At 43.8% G+C, this 12,345-nt stretch overlaps 1 protein-coding gene across 12 annotated transcripts in view; it reads right to left on the bottom strand.

The window, feature by feature from the left end:
* MEST overlaps positions 1-12,345 on the bottom strand; it is a 66,716-nt gene that overhangs the window by 45,911 nt on the left and 8,460 nt on the right. For 4 of the 12 annotated variants that reach the window (XM_019804364.2, XM_019804379.2, XM_019804366.2 and 1 more), the window contains exons 1-11: positions 11,891-12,160; positions 8,750-8,904; positions 6,785-6,864; positions 6,333-6,410; positions 6,070-6,206; positions 5,836-5,894; positions 4,696-4,736; positions 3,883-3,953; positions 3,532-3,633; positions 2,917-2,993; positions 884-947 (exon numbers count right to left, since the gene is read on the bottom strand). In XM_019804364.2, the coding sequence (XP_019659923.1) occupies positions 884-947; positions 2,917-2,993; positions 3,532-3,633; positions 3,883-3,953; positions 4,696-4,736; positions 5,836-5,894; positions 6,070-6,206; positions 6,333-6,410; positions 6,785-6,864; positions 8,750-8,904; positions 11,891-11,916 (890 nt within the window). In that variant the 5' untranslated portion in view covers positions 11,917-12,160. Of the gene's footprint in view, positions 1-8; positions 312-883; positions 948-2,916; positions 2,994-3,531; positions 3,634-3,882; positions 3,954-4,695; positions 4,737-5,835; positions 5,895-6,069; positions 6,207-6,332; positions 6,411-6,784; positions 6,865-8,749; positions 8,905-9,051; positions 9,113-11,075; positions 11,826-11,890; positions 12,161-12,345 lie in introns of those variants that run through there. The other 8 variants (XM_034672255.1, XM_034672265.1, XM_034672242.1 and 5 more) reach the window with 8 other exon arrangements.

Here is a 12,345-nt window from a genome sequence, read left to right as displayed (position 1 = left end):
GTAGGTGAACTTGAGGCTGGAGGGAGGGGACGGATGCAAGCCAGTGGGCAGCCCCGCTAAAGGCCCTTGAGGACATACCACACTGGAAGGACCAACAAAGAGCTTATTCACCTTCTACTTCGGAATTGTATCTTAGGCAGATCAACTTGCCGGTTCCATTTATGACATCAACAGACTAGTTCTTAAATGTTCATAATCCAACAGACAACAACTTGAACATATAACAACACTTTGGGCAGGCGTTACAAGCAGGATGTAGAGCTCCGTAGAGAAGCATGAGGCGTCAAACAAGTGGGCCACTCAGCAACTCGCTATCCAAGTAAAGATAACAGAAGACCTTCCTTAATCCTGGGAGATGAGGGGAGGGCATTTTGTTCAAAATTAAATGCACATTATGTACTATGGGTTGTTTCTGCTAGGCCACGTGAAGGTATGGGACAGTCTTATGTGACCTAGTCAAGATTTCATATTCCAACCCCTTCTAAGTACCTAGAGAAAACAACAACTGCTGAGACGGCACTTTCCACAGTGCGCTCGCCTCCATCTCTCCTTGTGGTCTGTTCAGCTGAGGTGGCGGATTAGCTCTACGATCAGACTAAAGCAAACATTTCTTAAGATCTATTTCCACTCCTTAGTTCACAGGATAGCTTCTTCTTACCTATTACACCTGGGAATATGTAGTAACCATGACAGTGAAAACAGGCTGCATAAATCAAGACAACATATAACTGCAATTTTTCATCTTTACATTTGTGAAAGTAAGATTACCCAATTCATCCTTTTCTAATGTTTCCTGGATGAACAGCCAGCGAGGGCAGACAGTGGCTATCCTGTTCACCACTGTCACCATGAGGAACAAAACAAAGACCCGAGGGAGACTCACCTGTACAGCTCCAGAAACTCTGGATAGGGATTGACGGGATCCAGTGGCCCATAGATAAAATGAACTAGGAAAGAGAAAAGGAATGAATTAGTACAGCTCTCACATCTATTCTCCTTCCCTCAAAAAAAAAAAAAAAAAAAAAAAAAAAAAAAAAAAGAAAAAAGGTTTTTTTTCCCCAGTCTTACTGAGAAATAATTGCCATATATTCACTCTGTGTAAGTTTAAAGCACACAGCATGACGATGTGGTTTATGTATATTGTGAAATGATTACCAAACAAAAAATTCTTGTGGTGAGAACTCTTAGGATCCCCTCTCCCCGCTCCCTTGCTGGCTGTAGTGGTCATGTTGTACATCACATCCCTAGTAGCTTTCAGTACAGGTTTGTATATTTTGACTACCTTCTTCCAGTTTCCACCTCCCCCCACCTCTGATAACCACAAATGTAGTCTCTTTTCCTCTGAGTTTAGTGGGGTTTTTTTTAGATCCCACAAAGAAGTGAGATCATACAGTATTTGTCTTTCTCTCTGACTTATCTCACTTAGCATAATAGCCTACTGGGTCCATCCATATGCCACAAATGGTAAAACTGCCTTTTTATAGCTGAATAATATTCCACTGCAGAGTGTGTGTGTGTATGTGGTATGTGTGTATCTCACAGCTGCTTTATCCATTCATTGATTGATGGACACATAGGCTGTTTCCACATCTGGACTATCATAAACAATGCTGCTATGAACAAGGGGGTGCAGACATCTTTTCAAGTTAGTGTTTTCATTTCCTTTGGATATATTCCCAGAAGTGGAGTCGCTGGATCGTATGGTGGTTCTATTTTTAATTTTTTGAGAATCCTCCATACTATTTTCCACTGTAGCCATACCCATTTACAGTCCCACCACCAGTGCACAAGGGTTCCCTTTCCTCCACATCCACACCAACACTTATCTCGTCTTTTTGATGGCCTTTCTAGCAGGTGTGAGGTGATATCTTATTGTGGTTCTAATTTGCATTTCCCTAAGGACCAGTGATGTTGAACTTTTCATATACCTGGTTGCCCTTTCCTGTATCTTCTTTGCAGAAACATCTCTTCATGTTCTTTGCCCAGTTTTTAATTGTTTTTTTTTTTTGCTATTGAGTGTATGAATTTATATATTTTGCCTATTAACTCATCAGAAATATGGTTTGCAAATATTTTTCCCATTTGTTGGTTTCTTTTGCTGTACAGAGCTTTTTGGTTTGATGTAGTCCCACTGATTTATGCTAGAAAACCTAGCTTCTTTCAATAAGTATGTTATAAGGAACTTCTGGGAATAAGCCAACAGTCCATTTGGGACAGTTCTGCTGTATACAGACACTCAGTCCCTCCTCCAGCTCCTCTGTCCCTGAACCAAAAGGACTAAACCTCACTCTCCATGTTCCCTTCCTATAAATCCAGGATACCGTCATTATTTAGGTCTCTCTCCAGTTACAAGTGACTGCTGACATTTTAAATCAACCACTAACTTCTGGAGCACTACTATGTATGAGACACTGCACTGATTTTTTTTCTTTTTAAATCTGTAAGATTGAAGAGACAAATGAGCAGAAACCACCTGCAGCCTCTTGATTAGTCATCTAAACCGCCTTCTGTCCCAGCCATTCAGCATGTAACGTGGCAGCCACGGACGCTGCGCGGCGCAAACGCCAGCAACGCTCCCACTCCTGACAGTGACACCAGCTCCCCTGCAGCAGCGTCTCACTGTTTCAGACACTTCACTCTACAACGCGTGTCACTGCTGTTCCAGATTTGCAGAGCAGGGCTGCCAGATTAAATAAAAGATGCCCAGTTAAATTTGAATTTCATTTAAGTAATGATTTTTTTAAGTATAAATATATCAAAATAGTGCAAAGCACATTCTTATTCTAAAAAAGTATTTGTTGTTTATCTGAAATTCAAACTTAGGTGGGTGTCTTGTATTTTTATTTGCTAAATCTGGCCATTATTTTAGCCCCATAATCCCTCAGTCCTATCAAGATGTAAGGTAGAAATACTCACTGGGAATAGTTACAGAAGCAAGAGCTCCCACCCAGCGTCTTCTAAACTTCTTCCTCTGGTTGATGTACTGTAAGAGACTACAGGACACAGAAGTCAGCAAGAGTAGAAGAAATTGTTATTGTTAGCGGAATGCAAAGGCCTCCTAAAAGGAAAGCTGCTACATTCTCATTCATGAGCATTCTTTGTATAAGGTGGAGAGCACTCCTTCTCAGTCCCTGTTGCTACAGAAAAGACATGAAGAAGAGAGAGAGACGTATTTTTGAGAGGTACAAGGCTCCCTTCACAACCATGATTAGACAGTTTGAGGCATTTAATATTCACAAAAACCCCAGAGTAGGATTTGCCAAAGTCAATCAGCCAGTTAGAAACGGAATTAGCATTAGGAGTGGCAGCTGTTTATCTAAACTTTGTGTGCCACGTGGCTTACGCTGATGGCTCACTATTCTCAACTTCTTTCTTCTTAAAAGAACAGCGCATGACTTCTTGGTTGCCTCACAGGTCAGAGAGGGAGGGAACAAGCCGGCAAGGAACAAAACAAGCACTCCTCTACCTTTCCCCACTTACCCCCACAAAAAAGAGCTTCTCTGGAAACCAAAGCAAAGTATTATCTCTTACCTGTCGATGACTAAGTTCCCATCGTTGTTGCGAATCCCTGCCCACATGTCCCACAGCTCACTCTCAGAGGGGCGGGTGTAGGGCCCAAAGACTGGGGTGAGACTGAAAGAGTCCAAGAGTGCAGAAGACACATGTGAGAAGAATCCAGAATGTCAAATATGACTGGAACCTCACAGGTCACGCAGTCTGACCCTTAACTGATTTATGAATTCCTTCTACTACTTCCCTGGCAGGTGGCCAACATCTTTGTTTTAAAGGATCAAACCCTAGGATTTGGCCCTGAATTGTAATGGCAACTTTTCACTACATTGTTCCCAGGCTAGAGTGCATCAATCTTTGACAATGACTTACCCCCGGGAGAATACAAAAAAGTTCATCAATCGCGTGAGGATGGGTGACAACATGCCTCCATCTTTGAGAAGCTATAGGTAAAGAAGTAAAGATTTTAGAGAAAGAAAACCACTAACCAGGACAAAAGTTTTATATTAGGAACTAAAAAAGGACTTCAGTCAAATGTGCTTCTACTGAAATGTTTATTAGCTTTCTGTTTTTTGTTTTGCCCACCTAGTCTCTCACGGAAGACAAATCTATTTGTAATTCCCTGTAACATTACATTTCTACACTTCACTAAATCCCTAAGCCTTCTAACTGATGTATTCAACTTTAGGATCTGATCTGTTCAGACATCATGCATATGACACAAACCTCTAGATAGCTGTATTTCTCCAAACATTTGTTGAACTTTTTTTTTTTTTTAAAGATTTTATTTATTTATTCAACAGAGATAGAGACAGCCAGCGAGAGAGGGAACACAAGCAGGGGGAGGTGGGAGAGGAAGAAGCAGGCTCATAGCAGAGGAGCCCGATGTGGGGCTCAATCCCATAACACCGGGATCACGCCCTGAGCCGAAGGCAGACACTTAACCGCTGTGCCACCCAGGCGCCCCCATTTGTTGAACTCTTACTCTCATAAACGAGGCTTTACCTAGGGGCTGCTTCCACTGCTTTACCAGCATAAGAAGGAAAAAACTATTAATGTACATTCCTGAAGAGAGGATTTTAACTATGGCCCATTACAGCACGTGTGGCCGTTATACAGGTCCCAGCATTATTTATGTTGGTATAAATCTTAAAAACTAAAGATTTTGTGACTGGAGTAGCAAACCTTTTGGAGAAGGAGAGGACGGTGAGTCTCAGGAAATATACCTACAGGAGAAAAAGAGACTTGTTAGTCATTTACTCATAACTTTAGGCCAAACATAAGTCCATTATTAGAGACTATCCTCCCTATTTACTGTCACCTTTGGGGCCATCACTGCCAGAAACAGGATTACAGATAAAACTCAGTTCTGTCATCTAATTACTTCTCCAAGGAATTCTGTGTTTAACAGGTCGAATTCTGTCCCACTGGGATTACTTTCCCCATTATAAGAGTAGAGAAACGGGAAAGATAACGTATATGACCATCCATAATGCTGATGACTAAGCCCCGACTCCCCTGGCCTTTCCAACCATCTCTCAGAGCACCTAGTATTGTTAATGGTTTGGGCTACAAAAGAAACCACTGATTTTTCAGGGACTGTAGGTCCCTGGGCAGGGTGGGAGGAATGAGAGTTTTTCCTTTTCCATTTTTCTCTGGAGTCAATGGGAGAAAGCCCTGAGCATTGCTGATGAAGGGACAGATTCCTGTCCCAGTCTGCCCTTATGGTATTCAGGGGACATGTGGATTATGCAAAGATTTACAAGCTACGCTTCATGGCACACAAAGAAAAAGAAACCCCTCCAAAAGGTCTAATCAGACGTTCACTAATTTCTACCTGAAAATTGGCACTGCCAGCAGTTCAGTTTCTGCAACAAACCACGGGAGTATCAGAAGCACCGTTGGCTTCAGCACCACTGTTCGTACAACCCAGTGCAGTCGCTGCAGGCAGTGCAAGATGTCACCTGCGCGCCTCCCTCCCGAGCACAGTGCTCGCCAGACCTACCCAGAGACCTCGCTACGTGATGCTTTTACAAAGAAGCACTTATTACTATAACACAGCTCTTTATGAACTGTATGTCGATATAATCCATTTCTTTTATAATCCTATTCATTTTATTTTCTGTATTTAAAAACATTCTGAGAAAGGGTCAATAAATCTCGTCACACCACCAAAGTAGTTCATGGCACAAAAAGGTCAAGGGCCTCTGGTTTCATCGTGTCTGCCTGCAGTCTCCACAGATTACCATTCAGATGTCGAGGTGATATCTACCTGTGGCCCTTCGAGGCTACACCTCACCTTCCACCCACCACCACGGCAATTACCTCCATTTGACAGACAGAGACTCTTTATGGTAAGCCGACCAGATCGATTCTGCTTGAACCTAGAAACAGGTGAGGGAAACACATCTAACTGAGTGCACATACACCGATCCAGCAGCTGAAGACAAACTCCCAAGAGGGAAAAGGGCTAGAAAGAACCCAGGAACAATTTACTTTTCCCAGCATCTTAAACCAGTGAGACCTGTGCATAGTACAGAACTCTCTGACCTCACTGACCTATAGAGCAGCTCCTGAGCAACGATATCTCCGTAATCGTGAGACAAAAGGTTGATCCGGCGGTTCTGGAGCCCCAGGTGCCGCAAAAGTGCCTCCACAATGCTGGCCTGCTCGAAGATGGAGTAGTGGTGCGGCCTCTGAGGAGAAGACAGCCCAGATACACGGGAGGAAGTCGTAAGTGCAGATCTGTCCGCCAGCCTGACCCTCTGTCCTCATCCACCCCTACCCCCACCCAACATCGGTCCCCTCTAGATGCTGCTTACTGGTTTGTCACTGAAGCCAAAGCCCAAGAAATCAAGGGCGATCACTCGATGAAACCTCAGGGTCAGACCTTCCCAAATCTACAAGAAAGAAAGAGATGATCTGGCTTTTGTGATCCTGCGCCCTTCGGCACAGGAATTTCATTCCCATCTTGGCTTAACAGACAGACTTCGATAAAGGGAAAATCTCATGCAGTTACCACAGGCCACAGACGATCCCCTTGGTTGACCCCTATCTCCACGGAGGGGAAAACTCCAGCAGTTTTTAACTTGGCAATGATCCTTCCCAGATCACCAGAGTTTTAACTCTTCTTACAGTAAATGAGAAACAGGTCTACACTTAATCCTATTTTATTAGGCAATTCAAATACGTAAGAACCTTCCAGTGCTGACAACAAAATCCTTGATTCTGGATTTTTAAAGACACAGTAGGATCTAGAAATCTGATTTCATACCTTGTACCAATCATAGCTGGATGTCGGAAAACCATGCAGAAGCACCACGATCTCGGGACTTCCAACCACACCCACAGAGTCTGGGAGGAAGGCAGAGTCAGTTAGGCCAGTGGCCTAGGAAAATAACCTTGAATATTCACATCTAAGTAACCTGGTATAAAGGACAAGAAACCCTGCCTAAATTAATGAAATAAAAATAACAAATTCCTTTTTATTTTTTTATTTATTTATTTTTTTTTTAAAGATTTTATTTATTTATTCAACAGAGATAGAGACAGCCAGCGAGAGAGGGAACACAAGCAGGGGGAGTGGGAGAGGAAGAAGCAGGCTCATAGCAGAGGAGCCTGATGTGGGGCTCGATCCCGCAACGCCGGGATCACGCCCTGAGCCGAAGGCAGACGCTTAACCGCTGTGCCACCCAGGCGCCCCAACAAATTCCTTTTTAAACAGGAAGCTTACTGCTTTATGTAAAAACAGGCATCTCTTTTCTTTTGTATATTAAAAACTTGTAAATAGCACACTTTATATGAAAATATTGAAAGGCAGTCTGCTTCATTTCACCTAGATTTTTTTAAAGTATTTCTCCATTTCTTCCTTTATTCTACATTATCAATACGTAAATTGTTTTTTGCAGTAAAAAGTACACTTGAACAGAGTATACAATCACAACCTAAACACTGCAGATTCTTTGTACCTTATCATTAAGGGCCTCACAAAAATTTTCTAAAATATAGCAACTCTTCCTCAACCTGGAGAACACCTTAGTTTATCCTGTTTGTCCAGCACTTTTTATTTCCCCTGGGGAAGAGCCAATCAAATATCAAAAGCATAATGCTCAAACTATTAACAATTCTAAAAAGTATAAAAAAGGATTACTCAATATAGCCACGAACATTTTTTTAATGCAGATACGTCTTTTAAGTTAGCCAAATTTTAAACAGCAAAATGCCTTGCTCAAAGTGTTAGATTAAAAGTGACACATTTATACATCCTGCCAGTGGCATGAGATCTGATAAGGTTTGCAAAAATAATTTCATTAGAAGCAATCTGAAATTATACTTATTCTTGAGAATCCATGCAAATAAAATCGTTCCATTTACAAGTAGTATAATTTGAAAATATATAGAAAAAAATAAACATATACATGAAGCTCTCCCTTCAACATTAACTATCTAAAACATTGAAAAACTAGAAACTAAATGACCAACATAAAGAAAAGTATATACTTACTTAGTTGAATAGCAAATGAGAGGAGGTCAGGAGCAATAATGAAAAACGGTTTATGACAAACATTTTTCGTTATTGCTCTTGACCCCCGCCCAAAAGGTATCTTTTCCAATCTCGTTTCAGTTTCTTTACCTATTAAACGGGGTTAATGACACCCATCTCCAAGTACTGTTGTAAAGATGTTTAATCTTAAAGATAATAACAAAGGTTGAAAACATAATTCAATGACTAGCATATGATAATTACTTGATAAGTAGCAGTCATAATAATTATCACTACCACATTAATCTGTACAAAGGTATAAGGCTTGAATCACATTTAGTTACACATATAACAATCTTTATAGAAAACAATAAAATGAAATTAGGGATGGAGGGGAAACAGAACCAGTGGTAGGGCTATCTACTGAACACTAGGGGCGCTCAAAAGAGGAAAATGGTACCTATCAATACAAATGAGGCTATGAAGAAAAATTATATCGAAAAGTCAGTTCTACAGAAATCGGAATCTCAATTCCATAGCCCACGCCCACCCACCCCCAACAGTTTTCTTTGCGTTTCCCTGCTATGGAGTCACTGAGGGGAATTAACCCATTCCTTCAAGCACACTACGCAGAAAAAGGGATTTTCCCCCTCCCTCACTAAGGGGCAACAGAGACCAATAGACACAAAATGAGTACCTCAGCGGGACCCATGGAACCTACTACACAGGCAGGGTGCTCCAACGGTCCTTTCTTACCTTGGTAGAAGATGCGCAGTCCCTTGTAGGTGAAAAATTTGCCTGACGACTTCCACGAGTGAAGAGCAGGAGAAAGCTGGGGAGGGGGGATATGCAGATAGGCCGCCAGCAGGGGCACAGCCAAGAGCCCCACCTGAACCCACCACTCCCTCATCCTGTAAGAAAATCAGAGACCTGGGGTAAACAGTCCGATGATGCTGTACATGCTTTTACAAGCCCCAAATGGGTAAGATGGGGTGGGAAATTTCTGTATCATGCAGTGACTACCCTGCCCTCCGTATGAACCACAGCAGAAAGTTTACCAAGAATGTAAGCACACCTCTCCCTGCTATGCAATCGCCATATCTGTTCACCATTCTAATTCTAAGGAAAAAAATATATTATTTTAATATGTAATCTTCCCCCCCCTTCCCACTGTAATCCCTCTGGCACCCTCCCCCTCCCCACCCACTATGCTTTTCCTAAAACCTGAAGAGGTTTTTATGTAAAGTAAAAGGAAGGTAAGTATTGTGCACCTTTTCATTAGCTTTTATCAAAGCTTCCCTAGAAAAAGATGATTTCGTTCATATTTATTCTAAAAGCTCTACCACCCACCCACCAGCCCCCACCAGTAAAATGTTAAATAGATAGAGACATATATATGTGTCGTTTTTTACTAATGTTTAAAAAAGCATCACATGTCCTTAAGCAGAGAGCTGTTCTTGATTTTTTAATATTTATCAACTCTCTGACCCCAGTGAAGCCCCACTGGGTACTACCCCCTGGATCTGTGCTGAGAAACTGCTCCAGGTAAACAGTCTGTGAAAGTAAGAAGCGAGGTACACTGTGTATTTCACCATAAGCAGCTTTGTCGTGACCCACAATATCTAATCTCTTGAGAGCTCAGGGCAGCAGATTATATTCCTGCTTTTCCTAGACTCTTGAGGTAGCTCCCACATATTTAATTTCTTAGGATTGCTACCCCCACCCTGCACACCCCTCAAAAAAATGGGGCATACCCAACATCTGAAAATTGCTTTTGTCTTTGGAAGGAAAGCACTGTTTTGCATACCCAACATTCTCATGCCCAGGACTTCAAAGGTCCAAGTCAGTTTATTCACAATGAGGAGTGCTAAACAGGAATTAGGGACCATTCACTCCGTTTCTAGTTAATGACTGCTAACAGTCACCAGGAAAAGAATTATCAGTAGAATGTAAGCTCTCTAAAATAACCAGAATGGAAATACCTTCTAAAATGAAAATAAGAGTTGTCAAGAAAATAGAGCTATAAATTAGGGAAATGAATTGTTAAAGCCCTGGTAGAAATGGCTGTGTGTATACACACCCTTCCACCATCTTGCCTGTAATCTAGCCACAATGCCCATCCAGCACAAACTAATCCAGCTGACAAAATACTTTTTTTTTTTTTAAACTCTAAAACAAGTAAGGCTGTGGTCCCACAGAGCCCAAATAACCACATGCCTTAAAGGCTCTGAGCAGCGCCTCTATTTTTTGGCATCACTAGGGCAGTCTTTGCCCCCCTTCTTCAAAGTAGCTGTCCAGAAAACAGACCCAATGATTTGGCTGCATCTTTCAAGTTAATATTATAAATGATACCCCCCAAAATGCCCCCAAACATCATTATATCACCATTTTTACCCCACAACAGTAGCAGGCTACATCCCAGTATCTACTTAAAAAACGAGATGACAAAAAGTATCAGGTTTGGATATCATTAGCTATCATCTGTCGCGTACTTCAGCTCCTGCATTTGCACGTTCACATTTCATCACTCTCCCCCCCCACACACACACACCCCTGCCCCGTTTCTCATCTCATTCATTCAGGGGTTCCAGAGGACAAATATCTGCAATGACTCAGCTCCTGGACACCCCCACCCTCTATACCTTCCTTCTCTTTCCCTCCAAGAAGGAAAAGAGGCAACCTTTCAGGAAGCCGTTTTCTGGTTTAATTACTCGGTAAAAAATGCCCCAACGACATTTTAGGATTTTAGTAGGGAAGCAATCTGGCAGTCAGTAGCCAAAAGGGATTCATCATTTTTTGCCCAAAATCTCCATTACTTGATGAACCACAAGTCAAGAGTATAAATTCAGCAAACCCAAGTAACAGACCTTCTGGAAATTAATCAACCCTTCCGAGCCTTGATTTCTTCGTCTTGTAAAGAGGAAAAAATACATTTAATACCACCCAAACCTGCCACCTTCCAGGCGAGGCTGGGAACTACTTTGTAAACCAATGCAAACAATTCATGTGTAAGATTATGACAGTTTGATCACATCATCATTCTCACTTAGCTTCTCATTACAGAAATCTGAAAAATACTTACGCCTCGGTGATATGGCAAGTTCTAGTCACACCTATGCAGTAACTCACGCGACAGCAATACCAGGGTCTTCAAATCCTAAACCGCACCACAGCGATACCGGGGTCTAGACATCCTAAATTGCGCCACAGCAATACCAGGGTCTCGAAATTCTAAATCGTGCCAAGATGGTTCGGGGGTCTAGAAATTCAAAATCACGCCAGGGAAATACCGGGGTCTAAAAATCCTAAATCACGCCAAGGCGTCACCGGGGTCTAGAAATTCTAAATCATGCCTGAGCGATGCCGGGTCTAAAAATCCTAAATCGCATCTGAGCGATAACAAGGTCTAGAAATCCTAAATCGTGCCAGGGCGAAGACGGGGTCTAAAAATCCTCAATCTCACTAGGGCAACGCCGCGGTCTAGAAACCCTAAGTCGCGCCAGGGCGAAGCGGCGGTCTAGAAATCCTAAGTCGCGCCAGGGTGACGCCAGGGTCTAAAAATCCTAAATTGCGCCACAGTGACGTTGGGGTCTAAAAATCCTAAATCGCATCAGAGTGATACCACGGTACAGAATTACCAAATCTGGGAGATATCCAGCTCAATATTCTACTGCGTCCAGGAGTGACATCCCCTCCCAAGTAGGCAGATAGGGCTCAGAGAGCAGGCAGGTGCGTCACCACCCCCCACCCCGGGTGGGGGTTTTCCCTCCATTGCAGGAGTGGCGGTCCGGCAGCCCTGGCACGGACACGCAGAGTCCCCACCAGCTAACCTGCACCCTCTCCAGGACTGCGGCTTTGAGCCAGCCACACCCCCTCGCGCCTGCCGCGTGCACCCACCTGCGGAGGCGATCTCGGCGTACCATGGCCGCGTCTTATCCCATGCCGCCCGGCACACCGGTTTGGAGCACCGCGCGCCCCAGCGCCCGCAGCAGGGCAGGCCGGCCGGCAGCCGGGCACAGGCTGCAGCCTGCGAGGGCGGCGCCAGCCGCGGCAAGCAGCGAACAGCCACCCGGGCGTGCGCTGCGGCAATGCGCGAGGTGAGGCTGCCGCAGAGGAAGCGCCGAGATGTGCTGGTTGCCGCGGCAGTGCCGAGCGAGTGGGCACCGACTTTTAGAGCCCACCCGTGCCCCGCCCCTGGCCCGCCCACCGGCACCGCAGTGCCCCTCCCGCCACAGCCACTGCCCCTCCCCGCGGCCCCTCCCCGCAGCCCTGCCACCGCAGCAGGGATGGAGCATCCTTCTCACAGCAGCTCCTCTAGGGGGCACCTTTAGGGTTGTCGACCCCCGCCAGCA

Source organism: Ailuropoda melanoleuca, chromosome 1 (genome assembly GCF_002007445.2).
Source record: "Ailuropoda melanoleuca isolate Jingjing chromosome 1, ASM200744v2, whole genome shotgun sequence".
NCBI classification, from domain to species: domain Eukaryota; kingdom Metazoa; phylum Chordata; class Mammalia; order Carnivora; family Ursidae; genus Ailuropoda; species Ailuropoda melanoleuca.
This window is presented reverse-complemented; position numbering and strand designations above follow the sequence as displayed.